Source organism: Chelmon rostratus, chromosome 14 (assembly GCF_017976325.1).
Source record: "Chelmon rostratus isolate fCheRos1 chromosome 14, fCheRos1.pri, whole genome shotgun sequence".
Classification (NCBI taxonomy): Eukaryota; Metazoa; Chordata; class Actinopteri; order Chaetodontiformes; family Chaetodontidae; genus Chelmon; species Chelmon rostratus.
Genome location: NC_055671.1, coordinates 11,696,630 through 11,722,357, shown reverse-complemented (window position 1 = coordinate 11,722,357; position 25,728 = coordinate 11,696,630). Strand labels below are relative to the sequence as shown.

The following is a 25,728-nucleotide window of genomic DNA, read 5'->3' as shown; positions in this document are numbered from 1 at the left end:
AAATGACAAACACCTAAAATAAGCCTGGCTCAGACAGCGCAAGGAGAGGAGAGAGAGAGTGGAAAATATGGAGGCACTGAAATGCACCGACAGTTTATAGAATACGTCTAAACTGTCCAGCAGGCATCAGATAAAGATCGAGCAGAGCACCGGAACAGAAAGAGAAAAAGAACTGCTCACTTATTCCTTTTTTTAAATGCATTTATTATGCTGACTTCTGTTGTGAAAGAATAAGAGAGGCACGAACGTGAGAAGAGGTGAGGTACATGTACAAAAGGCTCGGAGCTCAGTGGTTTAAGGAGGGCCCCTGCATGCACAGCTTTACTCACACAGCATTTTGTCCTCCAGACTCACACCTTGATTAAACATGATTTTCCACTTTTTTTTTCTTGGTGTCTTGGCAGACTATGTGCACTCTCCGCTGAAAAGACACCGCATGTGACAGTAGGTTGCATATTGTTGGCTGCACATGGCGCAGGCAAAAATAGATTCCATTTGCTTGTTTAGCTGAGCTTACTAGCCTCAGCACGTCTCCTGGAAAAGGAAGGAGAGCAGCGATGCTTACAATGCGTTGAAAGCCCCCAAAAAAGAGATAAAGGGCAACGGTCTCTTGAATTTGAACAACCGCAAGTCCAAAATGTTGTGCTTTCGATTGATGCAAAAGACATGAGTGCGAGAGGAGCGGCTCGAACAGTCTGCCTGCCCCTTTTCACGGTCTAGCTCCGGCCTTGGAAATTAAAAACCTGAAAAGGCAGCAGGCTTTCACCGCAGAGGATGATACAGTTTTTGCTTGGCTGAGGTGTTTTCCCTCTTCACTCTGGAGCCTGATTTTGATGATGAGCCTGAAAAAGCATCAGCGGGATAGTTGGCCATAGAAGAGGCCCTGTGTTTGTTATTGGCTTGCGTCAATCTAGCTGTCTTGCTCATTATATCAGCATTAAAGAAAGCACCAGCATAAATGCATGATGGATTATACTGACTGCAAATTGTGGTGGACATTTGTGCTGTGCCCAGCAACTTCCCCTCTTCAGGAGAGCCTTAAAATTGTGAGAATGATGACAGTTAATGGCGAACTAATTATCAAGCTTTGCAAACCAGCCTATATATGCATGCATACATAGAAACATACATTTAGGCCTTGCAAAAAGTGTGCCAGCCAATAAATGCTTATTTGCTTTGCACTCTGTGGATTTTTCTGTGCCTTTTACTGTATATCCACTCTATCCAGAACCTTGGCTTCATTTCCAGTTAGGTGGAAAACCGCCCAGAGTTCCTGTCATTTTAATGTCCTTCTAGTTTCTACTTTTCTACCAAGTTACGACTCAGTGATACTTCATACATTAATAATTCCCTTCATTAATGATTATGTGTGATATCCCCAGACTGGAGATGTTAGAAATCAGTAGGTCAGTCATCACTGTGAAAAGCTGCGCTGTCATCTCATCTTCATAAATCAGCTACTGGCAGTTAAAAGAAAAGAAGTCGCCCAATGATGTCCTGAACACATTTCATATCAAAGCCATTTGACCCTTTGTCAGGCTTTTAGTGTGAATAAGAATATGTTTTTGATTAAACAAAACCGAAACTAAATAAGATCATTTATACCTCTTTTATACCTCTATTATTGTACAACTCATTTACAATAATAATTTTCCTAATAACAGTAACTGAGTCTCCTTATAGCATGTATGTTTTGGAATTGTTTTTAAGAGTCTTTTGGTGACTTAACAGGTCAAAAATACATTTTCACTTAAACACAAATGACGTAATCTATCATAGCTGTTACTGGTATTTTTTTGGTGCCATGTTTTTCAAAATCTTGCCTTTTGCTTCTAATGCAGGTCACTGCAGGTTACTGTTTGTTGTTTCATGAGCACAGATATTTCACTGGTTTTCTGATCTTTATGCTCGGCTCATATATATTTTTCTGGTCTTACTGATACAGTGCACTTCGAATTTGTAGCTTGTGTTGTTGTATTAATGAGGACCCCGGGAAGGCTTGCAACCACTTTGTGGAAGCTAATGGGGTTCCATTAAAGAATACAGACTTATAAGGTATTGCAAACTGTGCCCCAACATATATTGTGGACCTTCCAATGCCTGTCTGTTATTGTCTCAGTAGGTCCTTTAGCTGTAAACAGCCACGTAAACTGAAAACTGGACATTGCAGCTATTGCCTCAAAGGTTTGTAATAAATTGCCTTATTATGACTGAAAGGCTGAACGGATATTTTCTATTATCATCTAAACATCCTCCATTATAAGTTGTCTTTTTTAAGATTTTTTCTGCTGAAGTTATATTAGTCCAGCTTGTTTTGTTAGCAGAGTATCTCAAAAACTTGCAAAGGGTTTCAATGAAACTTGGTTCAAAGGAAGAAACAAGTGATTGGGTTTAGGTGCAGATCTGTGCAAGGTGCTCCTCGCATTTTGCTGGAATAATTAAATTTGGAGACTTGAGCAATATCTGCCTTGGATCGTTATTTCTGCATTTGGCCACTGGTGGAGCACAGTGAGAAACATTCAAATATAGTCTCTCCGTACCTTGTCACGGTGCTTTTAACATTCAAACCTTGGGCCTGAAATCAGTCCTTCGTTCACTCTTTCAGTGTCCCTCTCAATAGATTGCTCTAAAGTGGACACTATACCAGTCATTTTGCATCATTGCTGACTGGTTTAGTGTGCTACATTGGTTTGTTAGCAGAAAGTAAGGTACATGCTGCCACTGACATAGATCACAGAGGGTAAGTGCAGTGCAATAGGAAGTGAACATGGAAGGATTTCGGACACAGACCTACGGTGCATTTCAATATGCGTTTGTCGTGTCCTCCTTCACTTCCCCTCAGCACTTCCTATTATGTAGCACCATACGTCATGCGAGTGGCCACTTAATGAGCCAGGGGGCAGCGTCTGAGGGGATTTCAGAATGGAACGCACCTGCCTTTATCTGCAGACTCCACAAATACTATTCAATGCTAACTCATGAACAAAACATTTGCATTGCAGTTACTGTGTCACATATTGACCCTTGGGCCGTACCCCTTGAAAAGTATTTCCTAACAACATTCTAGCAACCACAAATATACCACAGGGACCACCTGAAAACAAACTGGAAACACCCTAAAAACCAAGCTAAGGATGCAGCCACCTAGCAACAAAGACGTCTACCAAAGTTTTTTTTTTATATATCAATAATAGAATCAGAGGACTGTGCAGCCATGGACTTGGTGCGTACAGCACTGCCTTGTTTATTTATTGTTCGTATTACAGTGTCTTTCTATTTAGGGTGGGTGGATCGTTTAGAGAGCTGATCCTGGTCCATGGTAAACCAACTGTCCAATCAGGTTGGAGTGTGAAAGTCTTTTGGTCATACATATGGCGTAGTCACACTTTCGATTGTTTTTCCACACACATAAAAGAGAACTAAAATATGTAACAGCATTCTGTAAATGTCACCGTTTCAAACGTGCTTATATACTGAATTTATAGTGCAATAGCCCCAAGCAAAGCAAATTGAGATACATGTGTGCGTCCTTTGTCAGTTGTAAAGATATGAGACATCTGACTGCAAAGAGCACAGATCGGCATGCTGTTACATGTAAAAGATGCATGATCCTTCCTCTCTGTGTTAGAGATGTATATCTCACTGCTAAGTAATTTATTGGATGTGGCTGAAGGTACTACCAAATAAAAGCTGCTGTCTATACTGCTGTTTAACCCAGCAGGCTTTGGGTTACTCTACATAAACTACTAAGTGAAAGCCTGTCATTTTCTTTTTATTATTTCATCATCATTCATATTCATATAATTGCTCCATCAATAGTGCCCACTTTGTATGGAAGACAGCCATGAACACCTACATGTGTCAATAATATATCTTTATCTGCACTACAGTTGCATCTGTGCATAAGGGACTGTATCTTACTTCACTATAGGAAGAAAGGTTAGCAGATCTTTCTCTTATTCATAGAACATAGAGGGAAGTGAGTGAACAATCAATCAAAACGAATTGGGAGCAAAGAAGAAAATCTAAAGGTTTTCTTTTGCTGAGCACGCAGCGACTTGTGCTTTGTTGTACAATGACCAGAGAGTGAGCCAGGAATAGAGAGGAGGTGACAAAGAGAAGGGGTACACTGAGAGAAATAAAAAGGCAGGGAATGAGAGTTCGTTTCTGTGTGCGGGAGAGATACAGGAAAAAAATAAAATATATGTATTTATATATATAAAATACAAAGCCCACTTCCTTGCAAAAATTCAGCCCACATACAGTGCTACTCTGCTGTAAATTAACTCGAGCTTGTGTATGTGCAGATACAGTTAGTGGGGTTGCAAGTCCTAGATGAGGGAGCAGTATTGCACACTGCATGCTGCAGCACATTCGGACTGCAGAATAATGGACAAGTCGAGGAGACACATTCAATTTCTGCTGAGCCATGAAGGGGGAACGAATCAACTCTTCTTCTTGTTACATAGTAATAATAACAAATCATGATAAATGGTGGTAAGCGGAAACATTAAGCCAAATTGCTACATACTGTCTTTGGGTGGGTGAGTCTTTATGCAAGCAAATTCACGTAAAGCACATTGAGCTCACTTGTATTGAAATGTGTTACATAAATGAACAAGCCCTGCCTAGGATTTGCTGATATTTACTGATATTAACCATAGATATTTTGTGCATATGTCGACAGTTGAAATGATTTTTTAATCATCAGACATTACAACTTCAGCAATCTGACGAGATCTTGTTGAATACTGCTGCATGTGACGACCTCCGTCACACACAAAACCACAAAACTTAGCATGCATGTAAAGCCCTTGCCAGGGTCCACTAATTCCATGGGTTACTTACAATGGATTTGACTTTTACTGCAACGCAGAACAGTGCAGCCTTCAGAGTGGCTTGTTATGCCATGTTTCCATAAACTAATCTGCTGAATGCCAATTTTATATGGATTGTGAGTTTTAATAGGTTACAGAAGTGGGCTGGGGAAAGTAAAGGATTAGAACATGGGCTTTTATCAGGCCACAGAGGCAGCTTCAGCAGTTGAAGACAGCAGCCACTTTCTCTGGCTGAAGGGAAAAGACGACAGTTGTGACCTCAAGTGGAGAAATCCATCTTATGGTGAAATGTATCAAGAGTGATGTATGGTCTGCAGTTTATATGCCAAGCGCAGTCCCTTTGTATCGACGGCATGTAAGGCTGTGCAGCAATAATCCAAGGTGACATCTCCTTGCACGAGACACACCGGAAAAAGACAGAATTACCGCCTCGCAGCTGTATGCTTCCGCCAAGCAGTCAAGCCACCAGTTGAGGTCACAGTGACCTTGACCTTTGCCCTTCAAAGCGTACACATGTACACATGGACAACCTGAAAACATAATGCCTTCAGCCAAGGATGCTTTTTGGTGTATGTTGATTTCTCCCTGATTAAATATTAAAATTATTTTGCAGTTCCAGTGCATCTGGAAGCCAATCACAGATGATGTGGCTTTCAAGTTCTGAAAATCCTCTCGTGTTGCTTTAAGAATTAAGCAAAGATGAGTGTCGGGCCTGTTTTACAAATGACAGGTTGTGCAAAGTTTAATTTAATCTGATATGACCCACCTCTGGAGCAGAACATGATGAATTAGTTTAGAGGTGAAGCCCTTTATATAACGTATGTAATCCAATCTAAACAGTAATGACGGCTGAAAAGTTGCTGAATGAACTCGCTGTATGTTACCAGTTGTTGCGGACATTATGTTGAGTTCAAATGTTGTGGATCACAACCACGATGACATGGCTGCACTGCATGCACTCTCCCCGCCTGAATTCTTCATTACAGTGGGTTATAATTTATCGCACACCAAACGGAGTGAAAGCTCTGACTTTGTGAGAGGAACAGCGAGTGAATGATGTATAAGTGAGTGTGTCACTGTGTCTGTGAGTGTTAGAGTGACACAGAGACACAAACGAAGCCGGAGAGAGGCAGACTCTGCATCTTAAGGCCTCTGTGTGTGCGTCTAGCCTTTATGATGTAAACTGAATGTAACCTTTCTCCTCTCACACAGCCCCTGCAGTAGGGACTGGGAAGCCCCCACCACCACCACCACCACCGCCCCCGGGAGGCGGCATAGACTAACATTCATCTGAGGCTCAGCTGCTGCGTGGTCTGGGTGTCAAGTGAAACCCACCGTGTTTCTAGCAGAGAGGGGCACAGAGGGACAGTCAGAGCAGGGCGGGAGCTGTCCACTTGGTAATCAAGCCTTGCATGTTAGTCCCAAAACTGGACAGTGCCTTCGAGACACTTTTGGGGAATATCATCCTGGAAATGGGAGAATGAACAGAGGCACTAACTGCCAATGTGAGACAATTTATACTTTATCTCTCCACACCCACAGCACTCATTGTGTGCAGAAGCACCAAGCCTCTTGGCAAGCCTCTGACCCCACTTTTACACCATTTATTGCAGTAATTACATGTGCTCGTGGTTACTTCACCTGCAGGCATATTATGATTGCAGTTACTTCTTTGGTTAGTGACAAAGCAATTTTGAGAGAGCATTCTTTTAATAAATAGCCTTTATATGAATATAATTTCAAAATATCCTCTTTAACAAATTGCCTGTTATGATAAAAAGAAACTCTCCTCTCTGATGCAAATGGATCCTCTATGGATACGACACTCTGTTCTGGCTGCAGATGCAGCCTCCTGACCAGCTCTTATCTTTGTTATTCTGGAGTCTGAAACTGCCTATGGCTGTTTAAATCGGTCATCACACCAAGGCTATTTCAGGCTGATGTACAGCCTTCCCGGTAGCTCTTTTAAGGGAATCTTTCAGTGTTATTGTTTGCTTATGATGCTGCAATAGACACTTTCCTCTCAGTCTACCTCTGACACACAAAGTGAAATGAAGCTCGGAGAACATATTTATGTCTGTGTTTTTTTTTAAACAATCTTTGTTCGGGGCAAAAACTACAGTTGTTTGGGATTTTTATTCCCACTTTTCCTATGAAGCACTTCTGTAATATTTAAGATTTTAATCCAGCCATACCCATATTCATGAATGCATGTATGGGAGAATAGACAGGGTGCTGAGAACAGCACGCACCTTAGCGAACCATACAGGCCAACCAAGACAAACTGTAACTGTGTCCTCGACCAGTAATGAAGTTCTACATTATTAATTCACATAATCTCTGCTAGGAAATAGTGAAAATTGCTTTCTAACCACAAGCACATCTTTTCTGGGGCATCTCTAAGTAGACCAGAGTAGCCTCGCCTAGCCTAAATGCCGAGCCTCGTTATGAATTTGCTATTGCTTGTGTGTGTGTGTTTGTGTGTAATTGTGTTCAATTGAATTGCAAAGTTAATTTGAAAGACAGACAGCTTCTCCTCTTTTTGAATGTTAATTGCACTCCTGTAGTTGCACTCCAGTCATTTCTTATTATTTAACACATATACTTACATACTCCATAATTTCATTCTGATTATTGTTTTCACTTGATAATTGCAGGACTCCTCTCCCTGAACCCCACATAAAGCACAATACTGATGATTTTACATGTTTTCCTTTCCAGGCGATGGCCAGCGAGGGAGCGGCGCCCTGTGTTTAAATGCACAGGTATTCCAGGCACAACTTGATCATAAAATAAGCCTTTTCTGCTTGAAGGAGCTGTCGAGGATGTTGACAACGAGTTCCACAAAAGAATAGAGACAGTTACGGTTAACAATGCAGGTATTTAAAGCGTTCACATCGCAGGCACAAAATAAGAAAGTCTTTAATGAGTGCTCACACTCAATGCCGGTTTCATGGCTTCTCGGCATGAATTCTCCCCGGTGAAGTATTTAAGTGTTACTGAATAAACCTGATATGAGGCTAAATTAGACCAGGAATGGGATCGATTTACCGGAACAATCAAGCGGAGTTGATTTAGCAGCGCACTGATGTAATTAGGTTAGACAATAAACGCCAAAGTCAAACCTTACAGTATTTACCACATGTTGAGAATGCCTTTGACAATAATAAAAATAGGATATATTATGAGAAATGTAAGACTCGTATATGGTATGTATAGAAATGAAATAGCTCAGCAGACATATAATAAATTTAACTCACAATGTATCTGGCATGCACAGACATCTCAGCATGATAGCGTTCACATACGCAAGCACAACTCACACGGTAAACAAGAAAGGGCTCATGTTGTGGAACTGGCTGCAGAATGATGTTAGATTGCATCCTGTAACCTCCGATCTCAGACAATGTACCTGCGGTTTGAACCCTTCAGCGGACAGAGCGAAGTTCTGGGTTTTTTTTGGTGAAGGTTTAGATATTTCTCTCTAACTGTGTTAGTCAGTGTGACATTGGCAGAAGATTGAACTCCCTCTCCAGCAGTCAGTGTTTGCATCGTGAGTCATAAGAGACCATAACTAATCATGAAATAACCTGTCGCATATCTGAGCGAAACTGGCAGTGTGGCTTGTACTTTCCAATCTGTTAAACATAGCTTAGCACAGCCCGTGTCTGTTTGCATTCTAATGAGCCATCAGCTTGTATTAAATTATCCTGATCCGTGACACTTTGCCCAAAGGTTGAAGGAGGTCAGGAGGCAACATCTAGTGGCTTTACAGAGTGAGAAGGTTTATTTGTGAAGAACTAATTACTGATTGCTGATGATGTCAATTCTCGGGGCTAATGAGAGCATTAAGGCACTTAGTTACTTAAATACAACCTGAATCTTTAGCGATGCTAGCAGCTCTGTGAGACTGTACAGCAATTGTAAAGAAAACCAAACTACCAGAGATTAATCAAAGTACTGAACAAATAGACCTTATGATGGCGCCGCATGAAAGACCAGGAATATTTGAGTGTTACTGCATGGAAAGCCTTACAATAGTTGTTCAGATATTTCAGTTCAGATCGGTGGAGCAGCCAACCAACATGTGGCTAAAAGAGAAACACACACACTATATGATCTTAGCTAATGGCTTGAAGTGGAAACAGAAAAAGTTAGTGCTTACTGTGCTTGTAGGTAAAATGAGTGAAAAATCAAATGATTATAATTGCAATACAATAATAACAGGATAATTCTTAAATAGGAAAAAATACATCATTAGACAAGTAAATCCCTTATTAACTTTGGTTGACCCTCTATAAATGTGCATATTTTAGATTGGAGCATTTAAAATAAATATTATGAAGTTCATATTAGATTTCAATCAGTCATTTTTAGAAGGTGGCAATATCAAAAGTTTCAGATGCATAATGTATCATGAGGGATCAATCTGCCCATTTTAAGTTCATGCCTACAGATGTGATTTTAAATGTATGGAGGAATAATAGCTTTAAGCTCTATCATGTATTTTTTTTTATATACAATTGAATCAAATGACTCACTGTTACGTGTAAGGGTTACTAGTTCTGTGGATCTCATGTGAATCAACACGCTGTTCACAGCTTTGTGTAGCAATCATCTGCTTTCAGCAGATCAGCAGTGTCACAATCGCCTCACGCAGCTTTAACCTCAGGAAAGCGAAACACCATTCAGTTACAATAATAAGACTAGTGAGGCTTTGATCCTTGCCTTTGCTTCTATCTGGAAATTGTTCACACACCATGTTCCTACACAAGAGGTGATGTAACATCTTACTCAAGTGCCTCGATACCTTTTCTGAGTGTGGTCACAAGTGCAACACAATTGAAACCCACAGTGTAACACTGCCTTTAGACATTAAAGTTTGGTGGTAAGTCACATTTAAGTATGTTAAAGTAACATGTGCAATGTGTTTCTGAACATTATAACCAACACCAATATACTAAAGTGTACAAAAACATGAGAACTTCAAGCATTTCCAGTGGAACAGAAATCGTCACCATTCGGTCACAGAGTTCTGTTTGAATAGCTGAAGGCAAGCGAGATCATTTCCGTCTAAACTACAAACAACAGCGAGGATGGAAGAGACGGCGACCGTGCTCACACAGTGAGGGACTTGATTGGTAAGACTTCCTGTTGTGACATCGTGTTATGTCATTGGAGGTAAAAGTAGAAACTCAAACTTGATAACTTTGAATGAATACTAATCAAATATTTCATTTTCTTTTCGTCTCTACAACGAGGAGGTAATGCACTGTATACTGTGATGCAAAATTAATATTAGAGAATGAAAAAAAAAAACTTGCCAGCCAATCAGAAAGAAGCATTTGCTGAGGCGCTGGTATAATTAGAGAGGGATGTTGTGTTTTTAGCTGTTTATGATTCCTTGTTTAATTCCAAACTGTGATTACCATCATGATATCACTGAATACCTCGCATCAACCAGTCAGGTGACTACATGCAGCACCTGTTTTGTCACATGCCTCCATTGGTCCATGGCTACTGAGGTGATTTATTTTTCTCCAGAAATGATGATTTAATCAAATCATTCTCCATTTCCTTTAATGCCATCCTCTGACATTTGAAGGAGAGGAATTCTCAAATGGGTGAGATCTAATTTGTTGCCCTCTCTGCCTGTTTCACGTTCAAACAGTTTGCATGTCTATGCTCTGCTACCCAGCACAAATAGCAGTAAATTTGATGATTTCAGTTTAGTGCATTGGTGGAAGCAAGCTATTTAGATAATCCCTTCCTCTATTTTTGTTTGCTACTGCTATTTATCAAAAATAATTGGGTCACATGAACTCAGTCTCTTATTCAGTGTCTGAAATTCTTCTGTGCACAGAACACGATCATTAGTTTTTCTTTACACATACGACGTCGTTAATTCCTTATCAGCTTGATTAACAGTATGAGTCAGTGTTTCAGCCTTACTGATCCATCTCTGAAAACTGCTAACGTAATGATAAATAGGAACAGGAAAGCACAGATTACTTATTAGGTTACTTGCTATGTTTCTGATATCTTCACAGGGATTCCTGTGACATAAGATTCCCCTTTAGAGAAAACCACTCAAAATACCACACATAAGACAACAAAGACGTTTCTTTAATGTGAGAATCTGCAAGGACAGAGAAGCTAAAATAAGTCAAAGGGGGCATTATTCCCCCAGGAGCTTCACTTCTTTTCACATCTATGTAAATGTCAAAAGTTTTACACTCATGCCTGAAAGGCTAAAAAGCTGTAAAAATGCATTGAGTGGTGAGACATTGACCTGTGGTGTATTACACTGAGTGTGCGTGATTTTTATTTTGGCAAAGAATTACAAAAGATTAAATCAATGCTTCTTGTAAGTCACAGGTTCACTTCTCAAACCTTGTGAGCTCTGCTAGTCAATTACACAATGCTCGAGCTTTTCTACCTCCGTAATGTAGCTGTGGGGAGCTGCGCCAGCAGTCTTGGGCTCAGAGTATATATGACTCACACAGAGCAGAGATTTGGCAGAGATGATCATTTATGGGATACACTATCTCTATGCTGAACAAAGCTGACAAAGCCAGGCGGCTGAGATGATGGCGAAGGTAACTAATGGAAAAAGATCCTACTTCATAAGATGTCTGGAAAACGGTGCTCGAGCATGAAATATTTCTGTAGGCATACTGTATATTAATTATGCATGTTGTTTTGAACAGAAAATCAGCTTTGGTATCATGAGGTATCAATCCATCCATCCATCCTGTACACCCTGGACAGCCCACCACAAGCTGTTATATAGGCTATTATCTACCTCAAGAAGATTAACACAGACAAATGGCAAAAACTGGAAATAGATGCATGTTTCAAAGATTGGCGTTAGCTCCACACTCCCCTGTTTGAAGTAAGAGCTAACATATGGCATAAAGCCTCTGTATACTGGCTCAAAATAGAATACATTAATTGACTGGATGATTATGAAATACTGGTGTGTGTGCAGCCGTGTTGACTGAAACCATGAAGATGAATTAGAGACACTTTTCCGAAGTTATGAAAAGTAATTGCCTTTGATGGAGTCCTCTACTGTACTCGGTCTGAAAGGGCATACTGTGAACAAAGAGAGATGACTCTGAGAAGCAGGGCCTGTGATCCTGCGACGCCTTTGTTTGAAAAGTGAATAGCAGGATCTGCTAATGCGGATCTGCAGCCAGCAAACACACAAAATCTTTTAATTGCCCTCAGAGGTCCGGCGGAGTCCAGCGCTACACACTGCAGTCGACAATGAATAAGGTGAAGAGGGTCACCAACATCAAAGTCCTGCAAAAGGAGCAAAGCAGGCACAATAATTTCTATATGCAATGGGTAAGTGTAGGAGGATGTGCAATATTACATGTTTATTATCACATGTATGTGATATTAAGCAAGCAGGAAGCAGAGTCAGGCCTTGGACTTGACCCCCTGAAGCTAAGTGTAGAGATTCAACAGAGGTTATTAGAGTGATTAGATGATGCCACCCATGTTTTCAAAGGCCTAATTAATGAACCAATTTGTGCCAGCTGTACAGAATTTGATGTTTAAGTGGTTGGGACTGTGAAATGAATAACTCTGTAGGAGGTAACTGCCTTCAACTCCGCTTTATCATGCTTTCAAGCACAATATTGTCTCTGTAATGGTAAGCATTGTGAATCAGAAATCCTTAAACTTGTGTAATGTATTTATCCTCATGTGTTTTGTGCAAAAGTCAGACGCATTTGGGGGATTTAAGAGTACAAGGGAATGAAGCATGTGCTGTAAATACAAAGTCTGCACACATGACTAACATGCAAATGAGAGCAATGGCTTTTTAAGTCTTAAAATAAGCATGCATAAAGTCTCTTAAAGACACTTCTGCTTGATCTCGAGTTCAGTCCAGATCACTGGCTTCATGGTCCAGACTCAGACGCGTCTCACAAGTCTATTTCGGCTAGGTCACCATGTTACGTGTTTTCTTGAGCCTCGGTCCCGGGGCGCGAGATTAAGTCTGAACTTCTATCCTGGATTATCCTTGTGGCCTTTGGGACACACTCATAATCGAGACTGACTCCACCTGAAGTGAAGGTCAAAGAAAAAATGGGATTTGATTGAGCACTTATGCTTCCAGATTTGTCACACTTTATAGCACAGTTCTAGTACATTGTTATTTTTCAGCAACTACACACACACACACTGTTTTGGCCAAATATCTGCAGAAAGAAACTTTAAAGTTCCTCTCCTGACATTGACTAAACCCCTGAAAACATCTCTGTTCATCAAAATTACAAATCTTAAAGTTTTTCCCATGAAAAAAAAAAAATTCCCTTCATGCCTTAAAATGGCTTAGAATGCTGCACCTTTGCTTTAATTCACCTGGGTGGGTCTATGAATATGCAACAAGTCCTAGCCTCTAAACAACCCTCCACTGCTCACCTGAAGCTCCATCGTACCTGCTCGCCAAACACCCAAACCTCTGCTTGTTTTCTGTTTTGCCAGATTGCTGCTTCAGAAGAAGAGCAAAACATAGCAGCAATAGATAACATGAGCCTTCAGCTCGACTACATCAGCGTGATATGGAAAGCCCCACCCTGCAAATCGACAGGATTGGTTTCTTTGGTACGTGCTTATGAAACCCAGGCTGCCTGAATCTGAACCTGCAGTTCCAGGGGGGAGAAGCTCAGACGTGCCACAGACTGCTTATCCTGCTCCTGGTGCGTCTTGTAGCATATAAAAACATCTCGTGGACAAGTTAACAGGGTTAAAAACTTGGTTTCCATTGGAGTGGGTCTTTAATATTTCCAAAAAACAATCAATGATCATTTCTCATCATTGTAACTGCAAATGGCTTCCAGTTTAGAATCCTTTGATAACACGGGATACTGAATAATACAAACTTCATCCAGCTCTTTTGAGGAAATGAAAAACCATTGTACTTTTGGCACAAATAAAATGAAAGCTAGATACAATGCTCGCTAAGTGCCACATGAAACAGGAAAGGACGACAGCTGCTGTCTCGCGCCGTGTTATTGTACCTCGCCTGCAAGCCCGGAGGCAACGGGCTCAATTTACAGTCTGCCTCACTTCCACGGGAATTAAACAATCAATGTTGACTCGCTAATGGCGAAGGTGGGTTCCACTCCACAGACAGCTGATGGGTGCTAACACCGTGGTTAAGCAAGTGCATCATAAGGTGGAATTCCATGTGTTTGGCAAACATGTGACGTATGTCACATTAAGCTAAAATCAGTAGGTGGCCGTTGTGCGTTTTAACAATATATCCTAGCACATCATGGGAAGTAATGCATGGCGTGACAGGAACAGTCTTAATTTTTTATTGGCTAAATGGAATTTAAGTGAAATAAAGTCCATTTTGTTATGACATGAATAGTACTGGTATCAGAATTAGTACTAGTTGGAAATACATACACAGTCACACATTAAACTACAGTAATTCATGCACATTTGCAAGTACACGCACACAGACACACACAAACAACATAGTGGTGTCACTTTTGCAGACGTTACACTGACTTACATTCATTTCATGGACTTACCCCAACTGTGACCATCACCATACCCACCACAAGCCTAAACCTAACCCTTACCCTAACCTGAAGCCAAGCCTTCACCCTAAAATGTAATGATTTACACTATGGTGCGTTTGGTCACCATAAGGAGGGTGAGTCCCCACAATGTACACAATACACATCTGTACACACACACATGCACCGACGAGTATGCCCACACCAGCACCCACACACAAAAGCAGGTAATGAATATGCCAAAACAATCATCTGTAACGGCAGAGGTTAACCAATAATTACACTCTCCATATGTTTACAGAAAGAAGCACTGAAAACTGAGCACAAAACATCGTTATATATCTCTGTTACTTTAGTGATGAAACGATGACCTCGAGGTAATTAGCACAGATGTTTGCAGCATACTTGGTAAATTGCTTTCTGTATGAATATGAAAGGAAGGCGGCACAAAAAAAGAAAGGAATCTCAGTTGTTTTTTTGTTGGAGGTTTTATGAAGTTAAAGTTTTGACTGATAGTCAGACGGTCAGGAATCAGTATCATACACCACTCCCCTTCCTTATTAATGCTGGTTGCTTGGAGGCTGACCTTCTGCGCTGGTGCACAGACATGGAAGAAGACAAAGGTGGGAGGATTATTCGTTGAGCTTTAATGTTGGTGAGATAAACAAAGCAGCAGATTGCGGATGAGACAACTAATACTGATGGTTACGAAACCATCTTCCTGCCTACATATTTGTTTGTGTTTTCACATTATTGTCACATTTTCCATTTGTTTTAATGACTTTGATGATGGCTCAATGTGAAGCACGAGGCTTGTTATTTCCTCTGTGTTGGACTGATGTATTGGTTTGACCTTTGGTGTCGGTCAGCCATGCCATTTACCACCCGCGTGATTGAGAGTCCTCCCTGAACACTGCGAGATGAAAACCAAAAATGCTGCAAAGGAAATGTGTTTTTCCTGGAAATGTGTAATTTCCGGCAGCATGGCATGACTTTTCCACTAGGTGGGGCTACAGCACATGTAGCTGTGAGCATTTTGGCGGTGGGCAGGAACTGCAATTAGCTTATTCAGCATACCTTTAATGGCATCAGTTTACTGTTCACCTAATTGCTCATTCATATTAGCCATTGTTGCTACTAGCTTGTCTGGGAACGCCTCTGGTGGTTGAATAGGACCAGCTTGGAAAAGTAGCTTTTTAGCTACTTGGCTGTGTTGCCAAGTTGATTAGAACATTTTATTATTATTGTTAAATGAATATTGAAAAAAATAAGAAAAAGTGTCAAACCAGGCTAATTTTTATTGACATAATCCAACCTAAAACTGCCCATTTTGGCAGAAAATCGCCCAATCTGGCAACATGACTTGGGCGCAAAACTGCCCCATATACAGTTATTTTCGGTGTGCTGTGTCAACCAATCAGGGTCTACCAGGAAAGGAAACCATATTACACACATATATGTACGGCCTTCAGCACATACATACGCATCACACGTTTCTGCAATAATGTGTGATTTATGTGAGAGTAACAACTGAAATTTACACACACACACACACACACACACACACAAACACACACACGCACACCAACAAAAATGATTTTGCATTCAAATATGTATTTTACAATTGAAATTGCATGAGTGGCAGCACCCCAGTGCCCCTAATAGACCACACACCACTGGCTATTTTTGCTGTTAATTGTTCCATAATAGTCTTGTAAATGCTGAAATATATCCCAGAGTTCGCCTTACAACTGGTGGAGATCACTCTGTTTTGAAGCAGAGCTCTCGTAGCTATCGTTATAGGAATACATGTCCGGAGGAATTAGGAAGTGAATGCAGAGAAGTTGTGGGACATGAAACATGAAATATTTGCTGCTGACTCCTGTCCAAAAATGTGGTATTTAAAACACAAATTGATGGAACCACTGCTAAATGATTGAAATCAACAAGATCCTTACTTAATATCCCTAAAGAGCCAGAACTCGTGTTTCTGGCAACCGAGTAATACTACACATACATTCATGTCTGCAACACAAGTTAGGGAGACTGCTGGGAAGGTTTACCCTTAGGGAGCCACTTGAAATTCAGGCTTAGATGATGGGATGTGCTTCAGACTAGCTGCAATTACAGAAAACATAGACATTAAAAGGAATTCCAAGATGTTTTTGTAAGATGTTGGGAACGGCATAGGTGTAAACTCTCTCAACGGGAAGCTTTATCATGTTTAACAAAATGGTTTTTGCTTTCCTGCTTTTCTTTGACAAACTGCAGCTTACAAGAGTTATTATCTGTGTGGAGTATTTACAAAAAAGCTTACTGTCAGCAAATCTTTGTGATTAGAAGTAGAAAAACTCAAGACTCCCAGAATACAAAAGAAGACCATCCTCTCTTTTTTGCTTGGTTGAACTTAAAGAAAGTGCGTTCCAAAATGCCCAGCATCAGATTTGCCTCCCCTTCTGATGGGCTTAGCACCACCTTCATATAGCTGATGTCTTCCTCACTAATGCCGGCACCTAACAGGAACATGTGGAGGGTACGAGCAACACGTGCCAGTTTCTCTGTTGCTGGGTGCAACAACCAACAAATAAGTCTTCATCTACTCCTTCAACTGAGGATATGCAGACCGAGTGGTTTAATTGTATTTTTTTGATGGAAATGTGACAGAAATGTCCCCACAACACTGGAAAACTGCGTATGTGTTTAACTCCTGGAATGCTTTGAAAAGGAGGGCCGGTACCGGCACAAGCTCAAGGATGAATCGATACCGGCTGGCCATGACCCGACTTCAAATTTGGAAGCTGCACGTTTTGAAATGTTTGATGTTGTTTTACTGTTTATTTTCTAGGTTAGGCTGTTGAACTTCTCACACAGTCTGGGCTGATGTTGGACTAATGTTGTAATATTTAGGGATAATTCTGGTATTTTAAAGCCTGTTTCAATTACGTGGCCAGTTTCTGTTGGAGCAATAATCCAGAGCAACATGTTACAGCACACAGAGGGTTCGTCGGTGCTTCACCTGTCGTGGAAAGTTTTCTTTTCTTTGGAAATTGTAATTTTATAGTCTCATCAACATCATTTTTTTTTTTTTGCTGTAGCAGTTTCTTTTTGTTACATATCATATTGTATTCTTTTCTTCATGAAATGCATTTGTAAAGTTATTACCAAGATTAACTATTAATTAGTCTAATTATATAACAGGCACAAAGAGAACTGTAAACTAGGGCAGCTCTCCTCTCCTGTCTAGTCTAGTATATTGCCCTCTTGGCCAGGAAACAAAAAGCAGCTTGAACACCATAATATACATTTTATCCGGGTGCACGGCATCAGGACAGTAAGGGATGCAACAGATAAAGACTACAGAGGACAAACTATTGATTTTCAGGTTAAATCGATAGATACAGCAGTGAGCACTTTTGGCTGTGTGTGTAAGTTTGTAACACTGGAAGCAGGCAGATTAATGAGACAACTTGTTGAAACAAATGGAAGAGGAAAGCTGCTTTTTGATATCGAACTGAGGCGCCTTTAAGTAAGTGCCGCACATCGACTTAAGAAAGTGGTTTATTTAGTTTCTTAACTTCCTGAATTCTCTAATTAGGCCGTTACTGCAATCAGTGTAAACAACCAAATAGATGGCTCACAATGATGAATGATGGTGCGTTGTCTTAAAATATTAAGACACATACACTGTACAGTAAATGTCAGATATTTTTCCCTGCAAACATGGCTTTCTCACACTCACTATTAGCATCAAATTATCCTCAAATAGCCCCCCTACAGAGTTTTGAGGGTGTAATGTCCTCTCTTAAAACAATACTGCATAACAGCACATTTCAATAATGATTACCACGAAGGCACAATTCTTGCAGTTATTCTAAATGACTCTGCAGCAAATGAAGCTTAACTCGCCATGACCACTGGACCAATAAGCTTAATGTTAATCTCCTGCTATTATAAGTATGAAAAGCTTCTGGTTAAAGTCGGGTCTATTATTTTGGACATGGAGGGCTCTTTATAGTGGAAGCAGCGACTGGAAGACGGGAGTGTTGTGTGCAATTAGCATGCAATCGATTCCTCCAGTTAGGAATATGGTCCGTCACCATGCATTCAAATGCATGCACAATATATGCGAAGGTTCTTACTAAAAAGTTCATGTCAGTGTTTGAAAATATAGGGCCAAGAGATGTACACATGTTTCTTCATCACATTCAGTCCTGAGATGGCACTCAAACTACACAATAGCAGTGCTGACAATGTAGAATAAACAGTGCGCAAGTGTGTCACTCAAACCAAAGCAAGCTATTGTTGTCAGACTAGAAAAGCCATCATAAACGACTGAAGAGGGATCAATCATTAACATTTTGCATTATAGTTGCTGTTTTTAAAGGACTATTTTAGGAGTGTTATTTCATGCTTTGCCCATTGACTACAAATCACTTCTACTTTGCATCGCCGTTGGTCATTTTCCAAAGCACACCGTGAGTCTTTAGATTGATTTCCTACCTTCCAAGCAGCATTTGGTTTAAATTCACTTCCATACGGCGAACAATCAATCACAGAGAGCGTCACGTGTGCTGCTGCTGTTGTCAACGCGATGTCACTTTTGTGTGGTTTTGTAGTTGTAAGGGCAGATTAATCTGAAAAGTCTGCAGTTCTTCGTCACACCGAAATCAATCACAACAAGTTGGATCAACCAAAGGGTCCAAAATAAAAAATGACTGTTGTCAAGAGAGGCCACAAGCAGACCTTATTTCATTTTAGATGTCCAAAAGCCAAAAAGGTTGGGAACCACTGGGTAAGATAAACTGAAAAAAGCATTTCTCTGTAGATAAGACAAGACTCTTTGTCTTATTTCCTAAGTTCAAACAGTTGTAATTTCGTGGATGCAGTGTATTCAACTGGTTGGGCCAATAAGCAATCACCAAGCTGTCCTGACACCCACTGTGAGTGCTATGAGAGGGAATAATTTGCTGTAATGAAATCTGTGCTGGTTCAGAGTTGCAGCCTTTAGACCAACACAAGGCTGAAAGTTCTTTATAAGGAAATTCATATTTTAAAGATCTTTTCAATTGACCAATAACTCAACTGTGGGAGCTGATCGTTATCATAATTCACCCTGCGGTGACCAGTGGAATATTCAAACGAAGACAGACTTTCATTCTACCCATTCAGGCGGAACAACAACTGCACTTACGGTCACTGCAGAACGGCCCCCCGTAGGTGGTCATGGTGCAGTCACAGGAAAAGCCCTCCCACAGCTGCAGACAAACTCCCTGGTGTTGGCAGGAGTCCTCTGTGCAGGTGGTGCTGGGACCTGCAGGGTGTAAACAGCAGACTTACCAGGTGCTTTCTCTCCAATTTATGCGTGCACCTTCACAACTTTCCAAAGGGGATTAAAGACGCAACGGTGAGCCAGTCACTACTGCAAAATAAAGACGACATTTGTCTTCTGACAGAAGAAACTGCTCTTTAGTCTTTAATCAGCTTTTGTATCACGCAACTGATTTTAATTACCTCCACTAAAGATCACAGGCAATGTGCTCAACTCTGTCTGTGTGTGTTTGTGTCACTGTGACCGCCTCTTCTAAAAATCCTAAAAAAAATAGAGCTTTTCTCTTTCACTCCTACAAGCCAGATATTCAATGAAAAATCTCCAAAATAAGAATCAGACTTGCTGTGCACAATCACACACTCAAGAGGAAGATTAATATATATTTTTTAATTTATTATGGAGACCTGAGACCACTATCAGTCCACAATCATTTTTTAATCATCAAATCTCACTGACAACTCACACCGGCGTAAAATTGGCTTCGCTCATTCATGCTCCACAGAGGAAGATGTCTTTTGATTTTGGAGACTCCACGACCTTTACCCAAGCGTCACCCTCAAGCCAAACTTTGGTTGCACTTACATAACTATTCTGTCATAATCAGTGTTTCCTGTAAAAAATAATGACTACCTTGGAAGAATATGTGAGGTTATTCATCCTTAGCAGAACTCAGAGCTCTACTGAGAGCTTTCTTGGTTGATTAGAGCTCAACAATAGCAGCCAGAGGTCTGGACTGAAGAGTGATGTTAGCACATGTTGGCGTGCATAATCAGAAATAATAAAACTACAGAACGTGTTCACTGGCCAATCATAATGGAGCACTCAACAAAGCTGTTTAATACCATAACAAATGCGGTGTAATTAGTTTTCTGCGGGCAACCACTCTGAGGTCTTCTGATTGGAAACAGTGGGAAATCAGATTACAGGAATGATTCACAGGTGTTCAGTGCTTCCCCGCGCGCTCACCCGCCTCACCTCCACAGCCTCGCTCCACCTCTCCCACCTTGTGGAGGGCATCGGCCAGCAGGTCTGGGAGTCTTCCGTTCAAGTCCACAGATGCCAAGCAGCCCTTGTATCCTTCCCGGGATGCTATTAACCTGGGCAGGCTGCTGTACATGCTCTTCCCAACGCCGCCAATGTACAGCTCACCTGTGAGATGCAGGAGTCGGTCAAGAGAAGTTCACTTGAGCAAAATCACTCAATTTGCTACAAGCGAGTGCATGTTGGTGTATGTTCTAAAACGCAGGCAGACTCAGGAAGTTAGTAAACAATGCAAAAATACTAAAGACATATAGAGGCAAATACTGTATGTGCATATACATTATAAGGTAAACCTGAAAAAGCAATCCAATACAACTGTTCTGCCATAAGGTGCCTATAATGTTTGTTTGTGTTGACACAGTCATACAGGTGTTAATCTAATTACATGCGTTGGCATTTAATTCATAGTTAGTGATGGTGTTGTACTGGACTGTGTTATGATCAGAGATGTTTCTAATATTTTGCTCCCCTCGCGTAATGAAAAGGACAAAATATTTAGAAACAGCTCTTGATATAATGTAGTTCAGCCACCTAAATAATGAACATATGATTGAACGATTGAATGTCAACAAAAACTGATCATTATAAACTTAAAGTGCGTGTATTCTTTTTAGAGAAAATCATGATACTAGAACAGAAATACAAAAACAAACTTGAAAATCAAATCTCCATTTAAAAAAAACAAGTTTGAGATTTATTTTAAAGAATTAAAAATGCAAGATAATGAAAATTTAAGGGTGAATGTGTTTAAATATGACTGGTTTACAATACAGAACGTGACAGAAGGAATATGCACACTCACCGTGTGAGTATTCACTGCGTCGCTTCTGATAAAATACTGACGCGTGCAGAGACACGTTACCTTTCAAGTCCAGGTTGCGGGCTCCATTGGCGTGCTGGGTGACAGTGCGGGCATCAATCTTCAGGATGTGCACGTTGTTGCCGTCGCGGGAGATCACCACATTGTGCCACTGGTTGTCATTGAGCGGCTTGTCAGAGTTTCCCTTCATTAGTGACGGCCCATTTCCCAAGTCAAAAACATAATGAATGTACCTGCAGGACAGTGTGGATGTTTACGTTCAGTATTTCTTATCCGCTGTTAACTCTCCACATACCAGGTGTCATTTACAAACCAGATAATTAAACAACCCAAAGCCATTATGTGTAGGGCTGTTATGTGATGTTTCAAATGACTCTGATTGCATGCAGCTGCTGTCTGCCAGTCTGCTGTGTGACACCACCACGGAGGCAGCTCCGCATTTGAAACATTGAACTGCTTTGCTGATGTTCAAATAAATTACAGTAAATGAATGTAAACACACTCTGAGGCTTAAGGCCTGGCATCATGCTGTTGTTAAACTTGATCAGCGGAGTGCGCACTGTCGAAAAAAACCCTGAATCTTGTTTGAAACAAAGCTCAGCAACATCCACGACAAAGCTGCTACACTTCACACATAACACTGAGCAGACTGAAAACTATGACAGAAGTGTTGGAAGCCATTTTTCATCTGTGTTTGGCTGTGCAAGCTTCTGCTGCAGGCTCCAGAGCTGAACAAGGCCTCCTGCTGACTAATTGCTTACTGGGAGAAAGTGTGCGAGGTTTGACAGTGGGAAGCTACAATTGTTGCTTTGCCTGCTTTGTTTCGACAACCTTTCTCTGCGATTCTCTCTGTAGCAAAAATTATTTACAGTGAATAAAACATTTGGGACGCATTTGTTTCCAAACGCGCTCGAGTAGGTCTGAGAGTGAGAGTGACACCGGGGCCGCTGTCAGAATGGCAGCTATTGTTTTTCCACTCACACTTCCTCTCTCTTCTTCTTCTTCTTCTTCTCTCACTTAAACAAAATTATTTATAACGGACAAATTATTTTAAAGCTCTTTTGTGTCTCTCTACAATGCTGCAGGCTGATGGATTCCAGATGTGAATTAGGTAACTAAATAAGGAGATTTTCTTATTCTTTCAGTTTTCCCATGACAAATGTTGTTGCAATGAAACACAAGACTATATAAATACAAAATAAGGTATATATAAATAATTTGTTCATATCCCAAATAGCCTCTTCTATATTTTCTTAGCCCAAACCTGCATGTGGATTATACCTCAGTCCTGACACCCCGGCGCTTACCCTTTGACCAGCTCCACCACGATGAAGTCACTACCATCTCCAGAGTTGTAAAGTATCAGGCCGTCAGGGCTGGTGGTCTTGAACTGGAAGAAAAGGTGCATGGAGGCGTAGGCCTGCAGGGTGGAGAAGGCCAAGTAGCTGGCTTGAGTCAGGAAAGTTACAGGATTGGCCACAATGTGCCTCATGCCGAACCGAGCGTTCAGCTCGCAGTAGGAGATGTCGCCGTTTTTGCACTGGTCCAGATAGAGCATCCCGTTGACGGAGAGAGCTTGCAGATGGCCGATAAAGTTGGAAGGCATCACGGAGATGAAACGCCGCTCTGTCATGATCCCCGTCTCGATGTTATTGAACTCCAGGCGGGTGTGGGCGCCGGTCATGTGGCCTACGGAACAAAACACATCCTCTGAAATTGCAAACACCTTTCGATATCTTTGTAAGCACAGCTCCTTCATTCCCACTTTACCTTCCACAGTCACATTGTCCACAGAAAGCTGCAAATTCTTCCCGCGCCGCGCCACCTTCACCGTGTGCCACTCGTTGTCGTTCAGCTTCTCGCCCAGCAGGAGTATCTCTGGTCCCTTGCCTGAGAGGAGGAAAGCGTCAAGTGACAATCATACCGTATCAGCTCAGTGTACACTCTTTCCTCTCAACATGACAAGCACTCTCTGCTCAAGGCGCACAGATTATTCACTTACAGAATCACTCACACACATACAGCCATCAACATTTACTTGCAACCAACAATTTGCATTCACTCAATAGTCAGTTAACGGAGGACTGAATCAGGCAACTGATTTGTGTGAAATAATTTCTGTACTGGAACAGCACGACCCCTGCTTTCTTGTTTTGAGGTCACTGAATTGATGTCGACTGGGGAAACATGATCAGTATTATCTAGAGGCTCAAACCTACAGCTTTAAGTTTCAGAATTTCTGCACTATCCTCTGCCTTTTTCGCTGGTTTCAAAATAGGTCACAGTGCAGAAGCTTGCCACTGCAGCACCGTCATCCCGAATCAGTGCCTATGCAACAGGCCGACACGGCAGTTCAAAGGAGTTCTGACATCGCTTGGGAAACTAATTGGCCATGCCTTGCCTAAGCTGACTGCGCCTTTAGGGGTTTGTCTGTCTAATTGAGCTCAGGGTGCTGGAGAATTACAGGGGACGTACAGAGGGCAATAAATGGAAAACATCAACTGGTTTCCGAACACTTCACTGTTTCCTCCTCAGGGAAATAAAACTGCGACTGGAGACTTTGTCCAGGGCTGCATATCAAGTGTCTTTCCAGCACACAGCACGATACCCACCATCCACCTGGCGAATATTGACTGCGCACACCAGACAGATCAATCACGTCAAACCCTGCTCCCTCTATATTTGATGGATTTAGGTAGATAATGAAAAAAACAAACCACTCGCTGGAATCATGTCCAACACAAAAGCAGAAATGTTTACCTTGTAAATCTCTATCATGAAAACCGAGGAACAGACCAGATTTGCTGTAATAAAAGAGGAGCTGGTGCTGGATAGCAGGGACTATTCATCTTATCTGTGCTTCTCAGAGGGGAGCTTCGCTGCTATCTAATGTCAGCGTCTGAACCCAAACATCCTAATACCAAAACAGAAAAACACAGTGAAAATTCTTGAGAGGATAGCATTGTCTCCTATTTTCTGGCATTAATATATTAACAGGGCAGAATTTTATTGGATACTTGAACATACACATTAAACGGGAACTCAGACCATTTTACACATCAAAGTCTGTTTACAAGAGTCAGGGAGTACTGACGTCACTACTGTACGTATGTTTGTCTTTCATTGTGTAGGTGGGGCTGACAAATAGCCTTAAGTGACATCACTTGAGTCAGTGTCAGTTAGCTGGTGCCAAAAACCACAAGTCTGAAAGTGAAGAAAATCTGAAGGTGGGGAGTTAGAGAGAGGTGAGGAGACTTCTGCAGCCCACTCATTAACTCTGCTTGAGGCTACATTAGCTGCAACTAGCAGTTAAGTTGCATTGTGGGTAATGTGGGCGCCAGTTTTTGCCCAAATGGCAACCTCCAAAAATGGCCAAAAACTGCAGTTCCTTGAATGACCACTTGAGGCTGGCTCCAAAGGTGAGTCATTCCCCATAGACCCCCATATAAAAATGTCACTGAGCTCCACAATGCCGCTTCTGAAACCTGGGTGACATCACCGTTTTGACAAGGAAGAAGATTGTCAGGAATAAAAAAGATCTCTTCTGATTCTCTTTGTACCTCGTTTGCAATTATTTTTCTTGCGCCATTATCTCCAGATATCGAGCTAATTATTTCGTTATCTCCAGACGACAAAGCTCGTTTTCTCATAACAGGTTAATTGATCTCGGTATGTCAAGAAAACAAAAGGCAGATTTCTTGAGATAACAACACAATTTATGACGAGAAAATGACTTCTCTTCGCTTGAGCCAGCAGCTTCTCAAGTAAAGCCTATCGAAAGGGCAGAAATAAAGACATTAAGGCCATCTGGTTTGCAGTGAGACCACCGTACACAGCCTAGTGATCCCCACAGCACCTGCATGTAGCCTTTAGACACCTGTATAGACCTGGACTTCTATCAACAAATGTAGGGCGTAGCTCATTTAGCGGGATATCATGTGTACTCAAATGAAAATGGATCACACCCACACCTGGTGAAGCAAAGCTTGTTTTCTCGAGATAAGGCAATAATTAAGTTGTGATCTCAAAATAGCTGTTTAATTTTAAAAAAATGATCGCATGCATGGCCGTTCTTGGCTTCCATATTTTTGTCCATTGTGAACATGGCAATGTCATGTCAAGTGCTTTGTCAATAAAAACTAATCGTTTTATTAG

General features: G+C 41.2%; 1 protein-coding gene across 1 annotated transcript in view; it reads right to left on the bottom strand.

The window, feature by feature from the left end:
* nrxn2a (neurexin 2a) overlaps window positions 1-25,728 on the bottom strand; it is an 89,748-nt gene that overhangs the window by 31,916 nt on the left and 32,104 nt on the right. The window contains exons 11-15 of the mRNA XM_041951566.1: window positions 23,344-23,463; window positions 22,881-23,262; window positions 21,616-21,806; window positions 20,688-20,861; window positions 19,575-19,694 (exon numbers count right to left, since the gene is read on the bottom strand). Of these exons, the coding sequence (XP_041807500.1) occupies window positions 19,575-19,694; window positions 20,688-20,861; window positions 21,616-21,806; window positions 22,881-23,262; window positions 23,344-23,463 (987 nt within the window). The remainder of the gene's footprint in view (window positions 1-19,574; window positions 19,695-20,687; window positions 20,862-21,615; window positions 21,807-22,880; window positions 23,263-23,343; window positions 23,464-25,728) is intronic.